This window comes from Lissotriton helveticus, chromosome 11 (genome assembly GCF_964261635.1).
Source record: "Lissotriton helveticus chromosome 11, aLisHel1.1, whole genome shotgun sequence".
Taxonomy (NCBI): domain Eukaryota; kingdom Metazoa; phylum Chordata; class Amphibia; order Caudata; family Salamandridae; genus Lissotriton; species Lissotriton helveticus.
This window is the reverse complement of record NC_136072.1, coordinates 547,609,483-547,631,657: the sequence shown is the minus strand read 5'-3', so window position 1 is coordinate 547,631,657 and position 22,175 is coordinate 547,609,483. Positions and strand designations below refer to the sequence as shown.

Below are 22,175 nucleotides of genomic sequence, written 5' to 3'. Positions count from 1 at the left end.
TTACCCCCCCATATCACCAGAGCTATCAACCCTGTTGTCATCGTCTGGTACTATAGAGGATGCTGGGGAATGCTGTGGTATGGGAGGATGTGGTGAGGGCATAGGTGGAGGAGAAGCGGAAGGCAGTCTTAAGGGAGAGGTAGCCATGTCCTTCTTCTTTGAATGCGGAGCTGGTGTGTCCAGTGGTCGTTTTTTTTAGGCCAAAATCAACTGTCCAGTGATTGGGCCCTTAGCTAGAGTCTTTTGAGCAGGGTCTGGATAAGGTAAATCCTCTGCAGGAGTCCGATCTTTTGGTGCGGAGGAAGGTTTCGACACCGAATCGGCTTGTTTTAGTTTTTTGACAATGCCCTTTACCAGGGAAGCAGGAGTCTTTTTCGGCGCTAAAGCTTTTTTCGGTTCAGAGGATTTTTTCGGTTCCGGTATTGCTTTTGGATCCGACGTTTTTTTCGGATCTGATGGTTTTCTCGGTTCCGGTGGTTTTTTCGAATCCGAAGCTGGTTTGCTTGGTTCCGACCTGGGTTTCGGTGCCGAGGGAGTAGTGGTGGGTTTTGGCGCGGATTGTTTGGACGTCGGCGTAGCCGGTATCGTTGTCTTTTTCGGTGCCGGTAAATGTGCGCCGGCACCGTGCAAAGGCTGACTCGAGCCCGAGTCGCCTGAAGGCTTAATTGGCTTTTTAGCCGGGCCTGAAGGTGGGGCAGTAGAAGCAGAGTGTCGGTGTGCACCCGAGGGCGAGACCGGGGCCTTCTTTGGGTGTGTCGAGGAAGGGTCGGGGTCGACGGTCTTACTTACGACCCGCTGCGCTGGAGTGATTTCCTCGCCTTCCGAATCTTCTTCCTCTTGGGAACCGCTGTCGACGTCGTGTTGTTCTGGAACGTTGACGCCTTCCTCAAAGATGTCGTCCGGAATGGAAGCCGAAGATTGAGCCATGGTTCTTCGAGCTCGTCGGTCCCGAATCGTCTTTTTGGAGCGGGAAGAGGCACAAGCGGAATAGTCTTTGGCCTCGTGCTCTGGGGAAAGGCAAAGGTTACACACTTCATGAAGGTCTGCGTGGGGAAACTTCGACTGACATCGAGTACACCTCTTGAATGGCGTCCTTTCCATGAGCTGGAGTTGAGGCCTAGCTAGGCCCGAAGGCCGTCAACGACGATCAGAATCGAAGTATTCAATGTTGAAGAATAGCGACGAGTAGAAAAGCGTTCAAAACTTATTTCCTGTAAGTTGGTGAGGATTGCGTGCCGAAGGAAATCGGTTCCAACACGGAGAACTGGAAACACATCCGAGGCCAGTGGCGGAAAAAAACTATCTGGGGATGGAGCCGATGCCCATGCGCAGTATCATCCAAAGGAGGAGTCACCTATCCCGTGACTTCCAAAGACTTTTCTACGACAAAACAAACTGCAAACATCCGGGCCCAACACTAGGTGGCCATCTATGCACAGTGTGTAATCTGCAGCTCATATGCCTCGAACCATTAGTTTCTTGGGTCGATGTTTTACCAAGTTGATGTCAGATTTAACAAATGAAGCCTTGAAATATGTTTTCCGTAGGTTTTACACTTCGATCTCATAGAGGTTAAGATAAGATGGGGTTTGACACTTAAACCTCAGAGTTGCTTTGTTTTCTTTCTTCATGTAGGTCTTTTGAGAACTAATGAGACTGGGAGCTCTTTTGCTTTCTTTTAGTTTGAGTGAAGCAAGGTCATCAGCAACTTGGGTCATGATCGCGATATGGTGGGCTTCCAACATTTTCATTTTCTGAAGGCTTCAGTTCATGAGGCACTGTTTGCTTTAGCTATTTCAGTGTCAAAGGAATTTCTTTAGGTAGCGTTTTGGTTACCTCCATGTGTACTAGTGTGTCTTTGCTATCCGAGTCATAGAATTGTCTTTTTTTCTACACTGTACCCCTCTAGTTTCCAGCCATATTCAGCTAAATGGTGCTGCTTTGGTTGGCCATGGCATAGTCCACTCACTGCTGTTTTACCCTTATCTTTGAAGTCTTTGGCTTAAAGTGATCACAAGATTTACAGCCTTTAGAAAGAGAATACAGATTATTTGACACTTGTTGAGAACATTTTCCACTGCTGGTAAAATTTTAAAAATGAGTTTTTTTCATTTCCCCCTACAGTAAACGCACACATTTGACCTAAATATCACCAGGACCTCGAAAAGTACATTTTCAACCCTCCTAAGAAAACCCATTTCTTCAGGGATATCTGTGGAATTTCCTTGGTCCTGACAGTCTTTTCCAGATTTCCTCCATCGACTCTCGACTCATGGTGTACAGCAGGACATTTTACTTCAAACCAAGAAGCTGAAAACAAAATCTGAAGATGGGTTGAGGCATAGGGACTTTTTGGGCTGAAACTTGACCATAAAGACTTTGCCTATGGTTAACCACTAAAAGAAAAACCTTTAATAACCTAGGCTATTTCCAGACCCAACCACTAGATAGTGGGATAATGTAAAACATGGTAATGTAGAAGATGCTGACCCTGTTAAATACATACAAAATTAAGAAAATTGATTAGGCCAGATTTTTTTTCAGCATTAATTAAGAAAATCCATTTAACACAGGAAATACATTTGTTGTTGTTAATGATTTGAAAGCTGGAGGGTTATAGAACTAAGATGTGTGCAATTATTGTGCACACGTCAAAATGGCTGTAGCATACCAGCATGTACGCTACACAACTTTCAAGTACACTGCATTCCACATGTGTGTGCATGTTTTGTACACAACTTCCAATTTTTCAATTCCCATGTGGGCAAACACTATAGTCACCCACCATCTCTAGTTTCACGCATGTATATGAAAGCACTATACCCGCCTTTAACATACACACATTCAAGTGCTCGGAACACTCCCTTGCTCTCCTCCCACAATCTTAATATGGAACTTAAGGCCTCTCTTTTTCACAGAACACATGGAGACGTTAGGCATTTAAATTATTTTATTAAAACACTATTGATAAAAGCACCTTCTGTGGTTTCAGTAATTTCCTTTTGGTCCAGTCACATGGCCGCCCAACCTTCACAAACGAATAAAGGAACAAACACACAGAGATGGCAAAGGCTTCTAAGATGTTTTCTCTGGCCCACGTTGATAATAATAAGCTGAGGTAGGATTGGTCAGTGCATGATGGGGTACTTTTACCACTGTATAACAAGAGATGGTGAGTGACTGGAGCTGCTGTGCTTTGTTTGGGTTTACGTAGCGGTGCTCCACACACAACACTGAAGCAATGCGGTCTACTTTTCGTTTTTTAAAACCTACCAGCATTGGTGCTGCAGAGACCAAGGAGAGATAAAAGTTCAGTGTAGCTTGCTGAAGAAATGCTGATGAACTGCTGCCAAATTCAGAGGTCAAAGTGGCAATGCTAAAGCGGACGTCTTTGGTAACTTGAGTCAGATTCCAGGTGGCTCAGAGCAAATGGATGGTCAGGATCAACTTCAGGGCTTTGAAGGTATTTACAAAGTAGAGGAGCATGAGACTCCATTCCATACAAGAATATCAGCAGTGCAAGACTCCCTCTATTGAGTGTGAACAGTATGACTTCAACCGTTCAGATACTTTTTAACTATGGATCTTGATCTTCTGTATGACAAGCACAAGACCACCTACCATGAATAACAGCCACAGAACCTGGCCATCTGCAGTGTGAAATTCATCAGTGCCATCAGATTTTGGATGTTTCTGGTCTGCGACTGCCACTGCCACATTATAACCATAACCATGATCACCGCTAGTGCGGTACTGCTGCCCACACGCAAACTTCATTCCCATCCATTTAAGGTGAAACAGCATAACACAGAATCAACCTAAATCTGATGTGCTAAAAATAAGGCATGGACTGAGAACAGGCCACTTTCGTTGCCAAGTGGAAAATAGGAAAGCTTGGTTTCTCAGGATTTCTTTTAGCTCTCACCACCATTGTTGCAACACATACAGAATGGTCAGATGAGCTACACAGGAAGAAATAGTAACTCTCTGAGAACACATGATGCAGCACCATGAACAAACAGGAAGAACGAAGGGACATCTCCCACGTGGTTAAGAAGGAGCTATAAGGGTGCAAATGGCATGGATGGAAACAACAGGAAAAGAAAGGAAACACCAACAGTCGAAAAGGAGACAAATTGGAAAGCAGTGCTGCACTGAAAAACAGCAGATAAAACTACAGGAAGCCTAATGCACGTCTTTCAAACATGGACGGCTGTGGATTCACAGAATTCCCCACTTAGCTACAAGATGTCTCTGTCGTTTACAGAAATTAGCAGAAAAGATATCTGGGAAGCAAGGTTGGATGCAAGGAGCAAGTATGCACAGTGATGCCAATTGCAGGGGTGAAAGGTCTTCATTATACAGCAACTAAACATAAAGGCGAGGCTGGGGATCTAAAGGAAAAAGCTTCAAATGCGATCCTGCACACAAAGGCACCCAAGACGTGGACAGATACCCTGCCCAAACTTCCACCCTTCAAGTCAGAGCTCTAGCCTTTGGAAATCCTGCCATGAACCTTCACACTAAACATCAGTCCAGTAAGCAAAAACACGCTTGCTTAATTTTCCAAATCATAGCCAGGGCCCTAAAACCTGGAAGCAGCATACATCCGTTTTCATCTTCAAAGTAGGACCTAGTGCTTGGAATACCGTTTCCTACCGAAATGTCCATCTAAAAACCAGCACCATCTCACTGGAAGCTTCAGACTATGCAGATGCTTTTACCTCTAGTGCCATAGCTCAAAACTGATAACCCAGTCCAGGAAGCAATGTAGTTAGCCAAAGCCTCAACCTCAAACACAGGACCTCATCTCTGGAAACACCTTACCGTACTGGTCAGAACTAAGATCTAATTTCTCAAAACACCACATCCTTCCGGATTCTAAATCTTAAACCCGTTCTGCATCCCTAGAAGGAATCAAAGTTTTCCAATAGAACATCCAGGTTCCAAAACATGGATAGACATGTCTGACTTTTCAATTCAAATCATCTCCTCATTCTGCTAGTGTCACCATCTCAAACCCTGCTCATGTAGCAGAGAACTTCAACACTAAATGCAATCCCTCAAATGTGTCACCTTAACCACAAGTGAACAGCCCCTGGAAGGCCCACCCAACGTCCTCCATATTAGAGGGGTAAAGAACTTACCTCAAAATCAATACTCCTCAAAGATGAGGAGCAACTAGGGAGACACAAACACCAAAAGAAAAGCAACTAGCCAATGACCTAAGATGTCCTCACATAAATGGATCAGGAAGAAAGAAGATGCAAATTAACGAAGTTAAAAGGAGTGGGTGAGTGGTTGGGAAAGCTGAAGACATACTAACAAACTTGTTTCCAGAGCACAAAATGGTGGGGGAGAATAAAGATTGCAAAAGTGGCCCTGATGTCATGTATATACGTAGCTACAGAGAATGAGGATGGACCATGGAAATCAGCTTGAGTATGAACCAATAGAGAAGATGACAACAGATCTAACAATTGGTGCCCCAAGACCCGAGTCTCAGGGGATGGATGGAAAAAATAAATTACATCGCCTGACTTCAGTGACAAGGCATGGGTGGCTGGAGAACAATACAGGCAAACTTATTCAGTTTCAATAAATGGATAGGTGGGAGAAGATGGCCATTGACCTATGCCTTACCACGGGAGAATGGGAAGAGGCTAGGCCAATGTTCTTAGCTTCAGTGTAAGGATGGGTGTAAGAAGAAGAATAAGGTAGTTGCAGGAGTCCTTAGTAGTGTGTGGTGCTGATGACAAGCAGCGGGCTCTTCTACCTTCATGGTAAGCAAAATCCTGTTGGCACATGTCAGTCCTCAGCTACAATTGACAGAGATCGCAGTTCACTGAGCTTTGCCTCATTCTCCTTTTCCCTCTCCTCATCTGTCATTCCCGGCTCATCAATCTGCTGTGTCAGGTCTCCGAAGATCTTGTACATTTCAGTGTAGTATATGACCTAAAAAAAAGTGGAGAAATGTCAATGAGACTGGAAGTACTCCGGGGAAGGTGGATGAAGGAGCATCTTACTCATGCATCTGTAAGTAACACACTTTTAGAAGGTAGGACACAAGACACGATTGTCCAAGGACCCTATTTCATGCTCTTGTCTTAAATGCTGAGAGTAAAATCGATGTATTGATGAGTAAAAGGAATATGTTACTTACCCCGTAAGCATCTGTTTGTGACATGTAGTGCTGTAGATTCACATGGTCTGCATACTTCCACCATTCAGTGTTGGGTCCGGATGTGAGCAAGTTGTTTTTCTTCAAAGAAGTCTTTCGAGTCACAAGACAAAGTGACTTCTCCTCTTGGAGAGCATGGGCATCGACTCCATTGTTAGGACTGTTTTCCCACATGCGGGTGAAAATGGAGTGAGAGTAAGCAACAGTCCACGTAAATAAAATAGTGTAAAGGAACTGCAGAGACCACAGGTGTCTGTGGAGGAGGGTGGGCGCATGTGAATCTAAAGCACTACATGCCACAAACTGTTGCTTTCAGGGCAAGTAACATATTCTGTTTGAGGCATGTGTGGCTGTAGATGCCTTGAGACCCTCCGGGTGAGTAGTGCGCTATATAAATGCTTGATTGATTGACATGTTCCGCATAGACTGCAAAGCAGTCCTTCACGAAAAGCATGTGGGTGTTGCAGTTGTTCGAAAGAGTACATAGCACTGCCTCACCTACATTGGCGTGTTGTCGTGCTAAGACATCCACACAATAATATTTGGGGAAAGTGTGTGGTGTAGACCATGTAGCTGCATTACAAATGTCAGCTATTGGAATATTGCCCAGGAAAGCCATGGAAGCTTGTATCTTACGAGTAGAGTATAGGGGTGTAGGCAATGTCCTTTTAGTTTTAGCCTAACATGTCTGAATGTCTGATAATCTTAATTATCCAGCTAGAAATGCCTGATTTAGATATGGCCTTTCCTTTGTGAGGGGGCGAAAAATCAACAAAGATTTGTTTAGTCTTACTGAACTCTTGAGTTCTGTCAATGTAATACATTAGAGCTCTTCTGACATCTAGCACATGAAGAGTCCTTTCTGCAACTAAATCCAGTTGCGAAAAGAAAACAGGTAGTTCAACTGACTGATAGAGGTAAAAAGATTAAACCACTTTTGGAAGGAATTTTGGGTTGGTTCTAAGGACCACCCTATCTCTGTGTAACTGAAAGAAAGGTTCTTCCAAGGATAATGCCTGCAGGTCACTAACCCGCCTAAGTGAGGTAATGGCCACCAAAAAAGCAACCTTCCAAAATAGGAATTGGAGGTGACAGATATTCAATGGTTCAAATGGTGGACCCATAAGTCTGGTTAGTACAATATCGAGATTCCATGCAGGTGCAGGTGGAACTCTAGGTGGAATTACTACTTCTAAGGCCAACCATAAATGCCTTAATATCTGGTACCTTGAACAAAGATAAGTGTTGCCTGTTTAGTAGATAGGTTGGAACTGCAGGTAAATGTAGACATATTGAAGTACAAGTGCGGCCAGAGGTCTGCAAATGAAGAATGTCACAAACAATGTTTTGTAAAGTTGCATGAAATGGATTCATTTGTTTACTGCAATAGTAGAAGACAAATCATTTCCATTTCGCTGGTAACATGCACTAGCTGTAGGCCAACAAGTTTATTTAAGAATGGTCAAACATTGAGGTGGGAGATTAAGGTAACCAAATTCTATGACCTCAGGAGCCAAATTGCAAGGTTGAACTCCTTTGGATTTGGGTGCCTGATTTCTCCATAGTTCTGAGTGAAAAGGTCTGGGTTGAGGGGAAGAAGCTTCTCGTGGGTAACTACAGAACGATCGAGCAGTGTACTGAACCATGGCTGGCGAGTTCAAGTGGGAACTACTAGAACGCGGGTGAGATAGGTTTGCCTGAGCTTCCGAACCACAAACTGAATAAGAGGGAGGGGTGGAAAAGCGTAGGCAAATATTCCTGACCAGTTCATCCGTAGAGCATTGCCTTTGAATAGTGGGTGTGGGAACCTGGAGGCGAAGTCTGGACATTTTGTATTGTCCGCAGTAGCGAGCACTGGGCCATCCTGGGAGAATGGGGGGGGGGGGGGGGTTGCCACCCCTGCCCAGGATGTGCATTGTTTCTGGTCCTAGAGAGAAGGGGTTCTACCCAGGGGTCCAGAAACATGTCTGGTGGTGGCAGGCTGCTTACAGCCAGTCAGAAACCACACAAGGGTTGGTAGGTTTTCAGGGAGCACCTCCAAGGTGCCCTCTGAATACATGTTTTAATAAATCTCACACTGGCATCAGTGATGATTTATTATAAGAAGATATTTGGTACCTAAAACTCCTGGGGTTAGTGAAGCCATCATGGTGCTGTGGAACTAGAGTTGTCAAGTTCCTAGCCCATGTACTCTCTATGGCTTCCCTGGTGGCACTTAATATCAAGGAATAGGTCCTAATACTGTAGGGGAATATCTGCCCATGCAGATATGCTCACACACATGATATAGTGCACTATGCCTTAGAGATAAGGTCAACTAGACGGGTGACTTATATCTTAGGAAGTGCTACCTGGCATGGCACACAGGCAGTGTGCTATGTCAACGTGGTCATTCTTTCACCTCACAGGGGCATGCATGCCAGCTGCAGGGACAGTGGCATGGTCCTTGTGAGAGGGTCCCAGGGGATCCTCTTCAGTTTCCAGGCCCTAGGTACCTAGGGTACCACTTATTAGGGACTTACAGAGGGGAAGAAGTACCAATTGTGGATATGTTTTTAGGGAAAGAACACTGGCACTGGACAACAGGGATTGATTACTATACAGCCCAAGTTGCATCCAAAGCCAGGCAAAAAGTGTGTGTGTGTGGGGGGGGGGGGTACTGCAACAGAAACTCATTTTCTCACACTTGGCATGTAAAAGGTTTTACAAGATACTATGCAGTTAGCAGGGTCAACCCCCCTCTATAAATGTCACAATATTCAGTAAAGAGTACTAGAGTAGGTGAGCTACCTGCATCTGAGTCCAGGATGTTTTTTAATAAAACATTTGAATAAAGCTCACTTACTTATTTAATCCATTAATAGTCATGTAAACCAGATAGAGTCCTGACAGAGTGCGTGCGGGAGGTAGATGTATAGATGTAAGTGACAATGCAATACACAGACTTTCTATACCTAAAACAGTCAAACATAAGGTCACTGGACACACTGCCATACCCTTCATTACTTCTTCAAATTAAATATTGCTTTATAAGAATCACTGCCAGAAACATGTTTTGTAAATTCTGGGGAAAAAAGTTTTTGCCTATTTTGTGGGTTAGGCAGCTAAATAAACACCGATAAGCACCGATTTCCAAAAGCTTTGTAAAACACTGAGAAAGCACCACTGAAACCCACAAAAAATAAACACTGTAAAACAGGACAGCCTAAACAAAGTACAACCATAAATGTACAAAAACAATTCTTTGGCAGAACTGGATTAAAGTGACTACCACTACAAGTGTGCTACTAAAAGTATAAGCAGTTGTGCACCTAGGTTGCCTACTAATAAGTCTATTTTGCAGTACACTTTTTGCTGCACTGTTTTCATCCAGCTGCACACCAAAAGTGTTGGCTGCTCAACAGATTCACAGTGTGATTTCACAGCACAGGATCTCTGGGTGTGCTCTGGTCTAGATGTATACCAGAGCGTCGGCTGCTCTCAGATTCACATTCTGTCACAACTCTGGGTCTCCAGGCTTGTTCTGGTCTATATGTACAGAAAACATGATGGCTGCTCTCACATTCACACAGAGATGGCACAGGACTGATCTCTGGGTTGATTCTAGTCCAGACGCACTCAGAGACGGTTAGCTGCTTTCAATTCCTCACAGAGATGTAACAATCCAGGTTCTAAGATGGTTTCATCCAGATGTACATGAATTTGGCAGCATTCAAATGCACACCATGATGACAGTCCATTCTCGAATTCAGATGCATTCAAAAGTGCTAACTTCAGCCAGATTCACACTGCCCCGGCTCTCTGGTTGTGCTTTAACCACATGTGCAAAATGTTCTGGCTGCAAACTGATTTGCACTGCGATGCCACAGTCCCCATCCACCAAATCCACTCTAATCCAGATGTACACCAAGGGCTTTGGTAGCTTTCCTGTGCTGATGTCACAGTACAGGCTTGGGTCAAGGTCCAATTCTGCTGTACATTCAGAGCTTTGGCCATTATGCCATTCATACTCTGATGTCACATAGGTTCTCTAGATGTGCATAGGTGACACTAAATGCTGTCATAGTACTGGTGGGTTCTAATGAAGATGTACACCAAGTGGATGGCTGCTCTTGGACTACCAATGTGATACCACTGTCCAGGCTCTCTAAACAAATTCCAACTCTTATCAGGGGCATCAGTACAACGTTTTGCACATTATTACAGCGTTTTGCACACAGGTGTAAAAAAGAAAACATTAACAAGCATTTACAATGTAATGGTCTCGGCATTGTTAAAGTTAGAGCTATTGGCATTGCTCATGACATTATTTTTATTTATGTTTTTGTTTTTAAAACATATAAATAAATGGCATTGTCATTTACACTGCCAATAGCTTAATCTCTCGCAAATGCGAGACCTATTGCATTTGGACCCACACACAGACCCACACACACAAAGCCACCCACACACCCATACAGAGCCACCCACACAGAGCCACCCACACACACAGAGCCACTTACACACACACAGAGCCACCCTCACACAGAGAGCCACCCACATAGAGAGCCACCTACAAAAAAAGCTACCCACACAGAGCCACACACACAGAGACACACACACTCAGACAGAGAGCCACACACACACAGAGACAGAGAGCCACACACACACAGAGAGCCACACACACAGACAGAGAGGCACACACACACACACACACACAGACAGAGAGCCACACACACACAGGCAGAGAGCCACACAGGCAGAGAGCCACACAGACAGAGAGCCACACACAAAGAGAGCCACACACATAGACAGACAGAGAACCACACACACAGACAGACAGAGAGCAACACACACAGACAGACCAACACACACAGACAGAGAGTCCAACACACACACACAGCCCAACACACACACAGAGCCCAACACACACACAGAGCCCAACACACACACAGAGCCCAACACACACACAGAGCCCAACACACACACACACAGAGCCCAACACACACACACACACACACAGCCCAACACACACACACAGCCCAACACACACACACACACAGAGCCCAACACACACACACACACACAGAGCCCAACACACACACACCCACAGAGCCCAACACACACACACACACAGAGCCCAACACAGACACACACAGAGCCCAACACACACACACACACACACAGCCCGACACACACACACACACACACACACACACACACAGAGCCCAACACACACACACACACACACACACACACACAGAGCCCAACACACAGACAGAGAGCCACACACACAGACAGGAAATAGCCCGTGGCATCACTTGCCCCAGTGTGTATTGTATAAAAGCCAATGGGGATCTGCACCCAGCCACCAGGGAGTATGGCTTTACTCATGACTGTGCTAAGAGATACCTCTTAAAATAAACAACCACCTTGGGGTTATTTCTGTATTTTGGTACATTTTAGTATTAAATATTTTTATTGAGAAAGTTGAACACAATACAGACATCAACAATCAAGAGCTCTTGTCATATATGTCATTCCATACCTGGCTACAATCGCAACAAAGGGGTCAGGGTGCACAGTATATAGCAACTCGTGATTATACCCAGCAAGCCGCCAACAACCCATAACGGGCCGGGCGCGTATCAAGCAATGCAATGTCCTCCAAGGCAGCTCCGAGTCTGCCTGCCAGTCCATCCTGACCCACGCTGACGTAGAATATGGCTGGTCCCCATAAGTCAAGTTTGTAGGATGCCAGGACCCTCTGGAACTTCCCCCATGCCCACCCTCTCCCATGTCAACTCACCCCAACCCATGCCCAACACCCCCCCCACCCCAACGTCCCAACCCCAACAAATCCAAACCCCCTCCCTCCCATGACCCATACCTACCTCCCTCCCTCCCCCCATGGTCCACAGTCTCATGTCAGCTGTTCACATTCCCTCAAGTCCCCGAGTCAGGGGTAGGATCGCTGTTCCCCACCTTCGGGACTGGCTCCGTCAGTCTCAACAGCCGGAGGTACCTCGGACAGGTAATTTCTATGAACTCCGAGGACAGGAGAGTTAAAAACGGCTGCCAAAGCTCAGCATACTTTGCCCCTTCCCCCGCCTTGTACAGGGAGAGCCTTTCCTTACCTAGGACCATCCAGAGGCGATGTAGCCAACCTTGATATGTGGGTATGTGGGTCGTGCGCCAGTGTGCTATGATGTTTTGAAGCGCTGAACCTAATGCTATTGCTATCAAGCGACCCCTTCTCGATCGTAATGGGTAGGTCAGTGCATTCGGGAGCCCCAGGACGACGTAGGAGGGGAAGCGTGGGATTTCGGTATCAAAGTGTTTATTTACGTCGTCTAGAACTCGACCCCAGTAATCCTGTAGAAGACTACAATCCCACAGTGTATGCGTGAGGGAGCCTAGTTGTCCACAGCCCCGCCAGCAGAGGGGATCCTTGCTGCTGTCCATTTCATAAAGTCTTTCAGGTGTGTAATACCAGTAGGTCACCACCTTCGTGAGGGTGTCAGTGAGCCCCATATGATACGCCGAGTGCCTTGCCCTATAGTATATACCCTCCCACTCCTTGTGTGTAAAGGTCCTCCCCACCTCCCTCTCCCATCGAGCCCTACTCGCGCTATAGGTGTGCTCGTGTGTGCGTGTGAGCATTTTGTATAGATCCGAGATTAGCTGCTTGTCTGACTTGCGGGTGATCAACCAGTACTCAAACTCTGTCAGACGCCTATCCGCCTCCGCTCTGACTGACTTGTTGAGGGCCCAGTGTCTGATTTGGAAATAATGGAGTCGCTCGGTCTCCGGGAGGCCGTAGTCCTGACGTAGTTGTGGAAAGGGAATTATCCCTCCGGGATCATACATGTGGCACAGAGATCGACAGCCGGCAGACTTCCATCGTTCAAAGGCCTTCCCATCCAGCCCGGGCTGAAAGTCAGGGTTATCCAGGATGGGGGTGAGAGGCGAAATGGGGGTGGTAAAGCCGAGCTCCAAGCCAACCCGGTCCCAGATCTCAAGAGGGACTCTAGTAATGAGGGAGGCGTACAGGTTACGGGGCCTATGTGCCTTGCGTAAGAACGGGATCTCTTGCAGAGTACGCCCCGCCACCGCCTGATCTTGAAATAACCAGTGCTTCCCGGATTCCCATTGGACCCACTCCGCCAGAAAGCGTAGTTGCGCCGCCTGGAAGTATGCGGCCAGATTCGGAATCCCGATCCCACCCCGCTCCGGCGAGAGCATCGCGATCTGAGCTTTCAGACGCGGCTTCCTCCCGTTCCAGACAAAGCGGGGAAAGTTCCGACTGCATCATTTTAATCCATCCTTTAGGGGGGGCGAGAGGTATAGTGCGAAAGATATAGAGAATCTGGGGCAAGATCGTCATTTTGATCGCCGCCACCCTTCCTAGCCAGGACAACGGGTAGTGTTTCCATTGCCCCAACTCCTGTCGCACCCTTCGCCGGAGGTGGTCATAGTTAACGTCCACCGTTGTATGAAGGGAGGGAGCCAATTTAATTCCCAGGTAGGGGACCGCGTCCGTAGCCCACTGCAGCGGGAACTGGGACTGCAACGAAGCTCGTGTGTCGACCGTTAGGGACAGCTCAAGGGCCACAGATTTCGTCAGATTGACCTTGAAGCCCGACACAGCGCCGAACCTATCAAGGTCGGCCATGCAAGCAGGGAGCGAACTTCGGGGTTCCGCGAGCGACAGCAAGACATCGTCTGCATAGAGACTGATGGCGTGGACGTCTGCTCCGAATTTGATGCCTTTGACCTCCGGGTCGTTTCGGATGAGCTGTGCTAGCGGTTCCATGTAGAGGGCAAACAGGAGGGGGGACAACGGGCATCCCTGCCTGGTGCCTCTCTCAATCCGGAAACGCGTGGAGGACAAGCCGTTAACCCTGACCGAGGCTGAGGGAAATTTATAGCAGTTCAGTACCCTTGTCCGGAATTTGGGTCCCATACCAGCCTTCTGCAGGACTTTCTCTAGATAGGGCCAATGAACCCTATCAAAGGCCTTCTCTGCATCGATGGCCAGCATCATGTATTCGCCCTGTGTACGGGCCGCCTTCTCAATGAGGTGGAGGGCCCATTTAGTGTTGTCAGAGGTCTGACGCTCCGGGATGAAGCCCGACTGGTCCGGTTGAATAAGTCCTCCCATGTAGGGGCCCAGTTTGGCGGCGAGGATCCCTGTATAGAGCTTAAGGTCGACGTTTAAAAGGGATATGGGCATGTAAGCCCCACAGTCGGTATGGTCTTTGCCTGGCTTGGGTATAACCGCAATGGAAGCCTCCAGCAGGTCCCGGGAGATCGCCCCGTCGTCCGCAAACGATGTGAAGAGTCTGGCAAGGAGCGGTGCTAGCTGAACACAGAAGGTTTTGTAGAAGCACGCCGGGAAGCCGTCCGGCCCCGGCGCCTTCCCAGGTTTGAGCCGCGAGATCGCAGAGATGACGTCCTCCGGACGAATGTCTCTCTCTAGAGTTTCCATTTGCTCTGGAGTCAGGGCTGGTAGGGGGATGTCGTCGAGAAAGGCTGACTCCGCCTCCGGGTCAGGCGGGTCTGCTCTGTATAGAGTGGCATAGAAGGCGCTAAAGGCCTCCGCTATCGCTCGATCACCGGTGACACCGGAACCGTCGTGTCGTTTCAATTCTTTCACCTCCCGTTTCTGAGCAACTGTCCGCAGTTTATGCGCTAAGAGGCGCCCGCATCTGTCCCCCCCTGTGTAATAGGCGTGTTTCAGCCTCAGTGCTGCGTATTCCGCCCTGTCGAAGTCCAGTGCCGCCAGCTGTTGACGGGCAGCTCGTAATTGTCGCCAGATCCTCGGGGCTCCCGTCCGTCTGTGAATGAGCTCCAGTTCCCTGGTCTTGTGGGTGAGCTCGTCCCTCTTGGCCTGGCGTTCCGCGTTTTCGGCGGCGGAGATCGCTATGAATTCCCCCCTCAACACAGCTTTGAGCGCGGCCCACTGAGTAGCCAGTGAGGTGTCCCCGTTACCATTATGCGACAGATAATCTTTAATGGCGCCCTGAATTCTGGCAACCGCATCCCGTGACTGGTGCGTGGTCGGATATGGACGCCGTACCAATTTCAGCGCCGGTGACCAGTGTGCGCGCCGCAGTGGAGACAAGCAGGTAATCTAAGCGTGCATATGTTTGACGCGCTGCCGAGAAGTGAGAGTATTCCGCCACACCCGGGCGAAGCTCGCGCCACACATCTACAAGCCCCAGGTCTTTCAGGCGAGCTAATCCAGACGCTGACAGCGCACCCACTTGACTAACGCGCTGGCAGGAGCGGTCGAGTGAGTTGTCTAAAACCAAATTCAAATCCCCCCCCAACAAGATGTGGCGGTCCAGTGTCGCTGTCGCCTCTGTAAGCGCTGAGTGTAGGAACTTCTCCTGACCCTTGTTCGGCCCGTATATCGAGCCGATCGTGTAGTTTAGGTCCCCTAGTGTAAACCTGTAAACCAGAAGCCGCCCCTTAATTTCCGCCACCTTATCCAGTACCTTACCCTTGAAGGTGCGCGCTACTAGGATAGCCACCCCGGCTTTTTTCTCCGTACAGGAGGAGAAGAATTGCTGCGGGAACCTGGGTGAGTGGAGGCGATGGCAGTCTTTAGGTAGAAGGTGTGTCTCTTGCAAGAGGCAGATGTCTGCCTTGGAGTGTTCTAAGGACAGGAGCACCGCTTTGCGTTTCACCGGATTGTTCAGGCCCCTCACATTCAGTGTGAGAACAACAATGTCATCCCCCCCCATCTAGAGAGCGAAAGAATGCTAGATAGCTAGTGTGGCGAAGCCCCGTACCCCGACTGACAGAATCACCCATTCCCCATAGGTGCCGCTCTACCTCCCCCAGGGGAGCCAACCCAGAACACCACCCTACGACCATGGACCATGAACCCCCCCCAGATCCCTCAACCCCCGTGAACTCCCCCCCTTCCCAACTCCCCACCCCCCACCCCCACAACTGCAAACAGGCAATGCATACCCCAAAGAGTTCCATTGTCTCTCATCCACGGATGAAAAGAAGAATAGGAGGTAAAGTAAGGTAGTCTTACTAGTCAGTTCGGGAATCGTCATCCCGCCAGCGGCCCGATGGCCAGAGCAGACGACCAAATCAAGCTATAACCTGAAGCTGTCATCCGGGGGGCCGGCGCCGCCGTCCGCGGCCACTGCTTCTACTGCAGCGCGCTGCCCCGCCGCAATCTCCACCGCCTGTGGCTTCTTGATCCGCCTCCTCCGCCGCTGCTGGGTCCATTGCGGCTTCCTTCCCTCTGTCTCCAGCGACGACCCCTGGGGCTCCAGCTCCTCTTTCGGCATCTCTATACCCAGCAAGGAGCAGGCTTCAGTGACGGAACGAAGCTGGTACTGCTTGTTCTCCAATCTGAAGACGAGGCGGAAGGGGTGGCCCCAGCTGTACGGGATACCTTTCTGCTGCAGGAAGGAGGTGACCGGTTTGAAGAGTCTGCGCTTGTGCAGCGTGAGTGCCGCCAGGTCCTGATATAGCTGGGGCGAAGTGCCCTGGAACGATATCGACGGAGTCTGGTGCGCCTTCTGAAGTATTTCTTCCTTGGTTCGGTAGTCTTGGACGCACACCAGGATGTCAGGCGGGGGGGCTGTGGCTGCGCGGGGAGGACCCGTCCTGTGGGCCCTGTCAAGCTGCAGCGGCGAGTCTAGCGGTCTTCCCAGCACATGGTTGAAAAGTTCCCTGGCATAGCGAAACACATCCTGCGTGGCATCCGACGTGGCAACATTGCGAATGCGGATGTTGTGTCTCCTAGAACGATTCTCCAAGTCCTCTAGGTGGAGTTGTAGATCCACTTGCTGATCGTGCAGGCGGATGATTTCCTGCTGTTGGGTGGAGAGCTCTGTCTCCCGTTCGTCGCCCTTGGTCTCCAGGTCCGCCACTCGTTCGCCTATACTGTCCATTTCGCGCCGCACTTCGCGGATCTCGCTAGTGAATTCGGTCTTGAAGGTTTGGATATCGTCCCGCAGGGAGGCAAAAAGGGATTCTAGGAAGGCTTTCGTAATGGGCTCCGCGCCCCCTTCCGCTGCTCTGTCCGTCTGCTTCGTCGCAGGGCCCGTAGCTTCCTTCTGGGGAGGGGATTGCGTCTTGGCAAACATTTCCTTCACCGTCTTGCCTCGGGGCGGCCTGCTCGAGGTCATCCCTCCGCCCGGTGGTCCGGCCGCTTCCGTCCTCGCTGCCACTCCGCGGCCAACCGGGTGCACGTCGCCGTGCGCACGTCAATGTGTGAGCGGGCCCACCAAGCCCTCCTCTCAGCGGGGGACCTCCGCAGATTCCAGGCAAATATGGCGACACGACCCCCTAGCGTCTCAACCAATAGGCCGCCGAGCGTTCGCCACAGCGTCCAGCCGTCAGGAGTCAGGGGCCCCCCGGGATCGACGAGGGCCCGCGAGGGCCGGTGCCGCCGTGCCCCGGCGTGCGCAGGGGCGGGTCCGCCACAGGCAACGCGGGCGGGAAATCGCTTTCAGGTCCCCGGGGCCGGATAGACCTCCGATGTGTCACTGCGGGCCCCCTGGCGCTGTCTCTTTGCAGGCGCTGCTGCTCAGGCAAGGAGGGGAGAGCGCCCGGTCACCTCCGACGTCTGCGTGCTATGCCCGGGGGACAAGGGGCTCCCCCCGCCGGGGCTCCAACCCAGATTCGGGCAAAGGAGGGGAGGCGGGCGCGCAGGGCACTGCAGGCCTCGGGCCGATGCGCCCGCCGAGGGGCCCGCCGCCAGAGGCACACCAACACCGCCCACAGTCAGGCAAATGCGCCGGGCCGCTCTCACCTCGCGTCCCGCCTCCGCCGGTGGCTATCGTCCTCCAGGCCTCACGGGGCCCTCACTCGGTGCCCCCAATCCGGCCGACCGGCTCTCTTCTCTAGGGGGGTCCGCTGCTTCCGCTGCTTCTTGAACTGGGGCCGGGCCCGGGCACCTCTCTCCCCGCACTGAAGCCGCGCCAAGGCTGCTCCGCTCGGCTGCGTCCCCGGCCTCGATTCCCGGCCAGGCCAGAGGGGGGATGGGCGCCTCCGGACCGCTGCACCCTGCCGCCTCCGTCCGCGGTACCGCCAACTTCCCCAGCACGGTCTGCTCTGGTACGGGGACGGCTCCGGCAGCCCTGAGCACCGACTACGGTCGGGAGAGGCGCCAGAACCGGTGCAGAATTCGGGCCGGTGGCAGGAGCTGAGACGAGACACGTCCGCTCACTCCGCCATCTTGGCCACCGGTACATTTTAAATAGAGACCCTCCCTTGCCCAGTTGAACTGCTGAGCCATGTTTATTCAATGCAACCCCTTGTCTGTCCAACGTTGGCTAACAGAATCACTATTGGATCACACCAGAGGGACCCTTGATATGGATTAGCGAAGAAGTCACGAGTCCTTCCGCATGGTGAAGCCAAGCCAGACCAGCTATGAAAACCGTGCTGGATTAATTAGTTCACATCAAAGTGGGCCCACCTCAGCTGGTTAAGTGGAGGCCTCAAATCTCGGAATTGAAGAACGGGGGCCTTTCCCCTGCGACTTCGGTGTATTTTTTAGTAAAGTTAGAACTAGAGTGTACAAGAGTAAAGGTATCAACACTGACCATAAAATTCATTGTGTACGCCTTAAAGCTGCGCTGCAACCTCCCAGAGTGTCGAGTTTACTTAAAACACTGCCCATGGGTTTTACTGCGGCGTATTTCAGCAGTTTAGTAGTCGGCCATTTTAACACTTGAATCCATAAGCACTTCCAAATGGATGCTGCCTTCCCCCAATCCGCTGGCCGCTCTGGGGGCTAGTTGACTTGCAGCTATCAGCCCTTTGAAGAGAGGGGTCATTCTGCGTGACGACCAGAGACCCACCCCACCCCGCTCGAATGGGAAGGAGGCAGTTTGAAGTTTTCCAGGCTCTGTTCCACTCTCTGGCTCGGAGAGCATTTCTGCAGCCTCCCAGGCCTTATGTGCTGCCGCAGGAAAAGCCCTTCCTTTCACAGTTGAGGTCTCGAATGAGTTCAGCAGGCCTCTCTACCTCGGACTTCTCTTGCCCAGTCTCCATTTCAAAAGCCTGATACCGCCCCCACAGAGGGCTCCTTGCTTTCTTGGAAGACAAATATATCACCCAACTCGCTTTAAAGTCGTGTTTTAAACAATATCATCTGGAGTCATACATTCTCTATTCTAGCAAATATATTGTTGTAGAATTGTTATGGTCATCTAAGCTACTGGCACTCATTTAATCGATGTCAGCACGATGAAAGGCGAAGTTGTCCCTAGAGGGAGGCAGCGATAAAATGAGCACAATATGTACTTGTACATGTTTAGCACTCGCTCCGTTATGAGCCGAGTATCAATGGTTTTCGCTAGTGGGAACTGCCCGTAATGAAGGGAAAACAGAACAGTAGGGTGTGCGTGTGTCTCTCTCACTGCCTCCAGTCATTCACTGATAACAGACTTGTAGACGTATTTACTGCTTCCAATAGTGTCCCATAATGCTGAGGCTCTTTCAAGACACCGTGGCGTGCAATGCTTTCAAGACACCGTGGCGTGCAATGCTTTCAAGACACTGACGCGTGCAATGCTTTCAAGATACTGTGGCGTGCACTTCGGATGAGTGCATAATAATAGAGGGTGATGGATGCTGTGCAAGTAGAGCTCCCATAACAGAGTTACAGAGTATAGTTGATAGTACACATACAACCACCATTTGAGAGCCAAATGCACTGCAATATTTGGATTTAGATGGCTTTACTTGCAGATGGCATTTGAGATCATCTATGCTTACATCTGCCTGGCTTGTTCAGCATATTTTGAGTCTATGCTTCTTTGACTCGCAGTCCTCCATATTTATTTGTTTTTGTGTGGCACAAATAAGATCCACAAAATATAGGGTAAATGTTTTCAACGTTGCAGGCTTTATTAACCTTGCATTTACAAATGCTTCCTCGTGTTTTGTGTTTGTCCTTTTCACCTCAAGAGTGAACTCTGGGGCTGCACTCTCTCTTGCACCGTGCCGTTTGCTCCGTGGAATGAGGGAGCAGGTTGCAGTGTCTTTTCAAGGGGTTTTCCGATCCGCACAATGTACTTTCTCAGCTTGCTCCGCTCTGGCCTACGCGGAATTTGGCACTTCCACATCTGTCACCTCAGCAGAGGTAGATGAAGCGTCTGCAGCTCCGCAATCCTGAGCACAGAGGAGGCCGCCCGGCTGCCATCAAGACGCCATATGGCTCAAGCCAACTCCTCCCCGGCCCTGCTCCGAAACATTGTTAAGTTAGCCCTCCCGCCTCCGGAGCGAGCAGTGCGCCTAGCAATTACCCGAAATGCCATGCTGTTTCAGATATATGTGGATTACTTCCTTAAGCCTTTTGTGAGTAATGTGAAATCGTATCTAAAAGACACAACTGATTTTTGGTCAAAATAGAGGGTATAGAGTTTAACCCGCTCACGGAAATTATGGTCACTATGGACGTTACGTCCCTCTATACGCAAATTCCCCAAGACGAGGCGTTAGAGGTAATGGAGCTGTACCTGGAAACCAGAGATAGACCGCATAGGGTGCCCACGACATTTATTCTGGAACTTGCAGAACTGACATTGAAGAAAAATTATTTTCGCTTCAATGAAGAGTTCTTTGTACAAATCAAGGGGACAGCAATGGGCTGTCCTTATGCCCCAGAGATGGCCGTATTGTTTATGGCTGAATATGAAAATAGATTTGTTGAAAATAATAACCCCTACAAAAAAATGCATCAAACAATGGCTAAGGTATATCGACGACGTGTGGCTCCTGTGGCAGGGGAGCCACACCGAATTGGTAGAATTCCATCAGTGGCTGAACAACAAACATCAGGACATCAAATTCTCCTTGGAGCATAGTAGCTCCAAAATGACCTTTTTGGATGTAGAGATCAGTTGTGTCGATGGTCACCTAAAATCATCTCTCTTCAAAAAGAAGACCGATAAAAACACCATACTTCACCACCAAAGTGCGCACCCAAGAAACCTGAAAACCAACCTACCTTATGGGCAGCTACTTCGAATTCAAAGAAACTGCTCAGACGTAGAAGATTATGATTTACACGCACATACATTCTGTGAGGAAATGACCACCAGAGGCTACCCCAAGAAATTACTGAAACATTCTTACAAAAGAGCGCGATACACTGCTCGGGAGTGCCTACTCCAAAGTAAAGAAAAACAAGAACTGGACCAAATGGTATGTGTAACAACGTTTGGCCCTCATACTCATAAAATTCGACAGACGATATTGAAGAACTGGCATCTACTAGAAGAACTAGAATGCCCCTTCCCCGACCTATTTTCGCATATAAGAAAAATCGCAGCATTGGCCAACACATTGTGCGCGCCGATGTAATGGTGGTAAAACCCAAACATGACTTACTCTCAAAATAGGGCATGAAGCCGATTGGGGGACATCACAGATGTGGAAACTGTGTATCCTGTGGTACAACGATTGAGGGCAGTGAATTCCTTCATAAGAATGTAAGATGGAAAAATGAAGGGTTCTCCAACTGTAGGACCCGGAACGTTGTGTACGCAATCATCTGTGTAAATGTAAATGTAAATGTAGTTGAGCTTATATAGCGCACAGCTACCCGCAGTGGGTTTCCCGGCGCTTGCTTAGGGAACCCGTCCTGATATTCCCCTGTGAGATAGCAGGGTATCCACAAGGTGAAAGTCAGGCATCCCGCCGCGAGGGGCCGTTGTGGAGATTAAGCAAGCTATTGCCCAGAGTCGCAGAGTGTGAACCCGTGAGTCGAGGAGGCACCGGGGCGAGAATTATCGAGTCCGTGGAATTTTTAGCCCAAGACCCGCCGAGGCAGGGAATTGAACCCTGGTCCAGGACCGATCTCAGCTTCCGGGTCTGCTGCCTCTAACCCCTGAGCCACACTTCTCTGTGGTTGCAACAAATTGTATATTGGAAAAACCAAACAGCAGGTGAATACTCGAATTACGCAACACAGGTCACGATTAAAAAATAAAGTGATGAATGCCCCAATGGTCCAACATTTCACAGA

General features: G+C 49.4%; 1 protein-coding gene across 1 annotated transcript in view; it reads right to left on the bottom strand.

Annotated features, from left to right (window-relative positions):
- Window positions 1-2,935: 2,935 nt before the first annotated feature.
- The window catches only part of BIN3 (bridging integrator 3), a 184,431-nt gene continuing 165,191 nt past the window's right edge, over window positions 2,936-22,175 (bottom strand). The window contains exon 9 of the mRNA XM_078666276.1: window positions 2,936-5,955. Within this exon, the coding sequence (XP_078522402.1) occupies window positions 5,809-5,955 (147 nt within the window). The 3' untranslated portion in view covers window positions 2,936-5,808. The remainder of the gene's footprint in view (window positions 5,956-22,175) is intronic.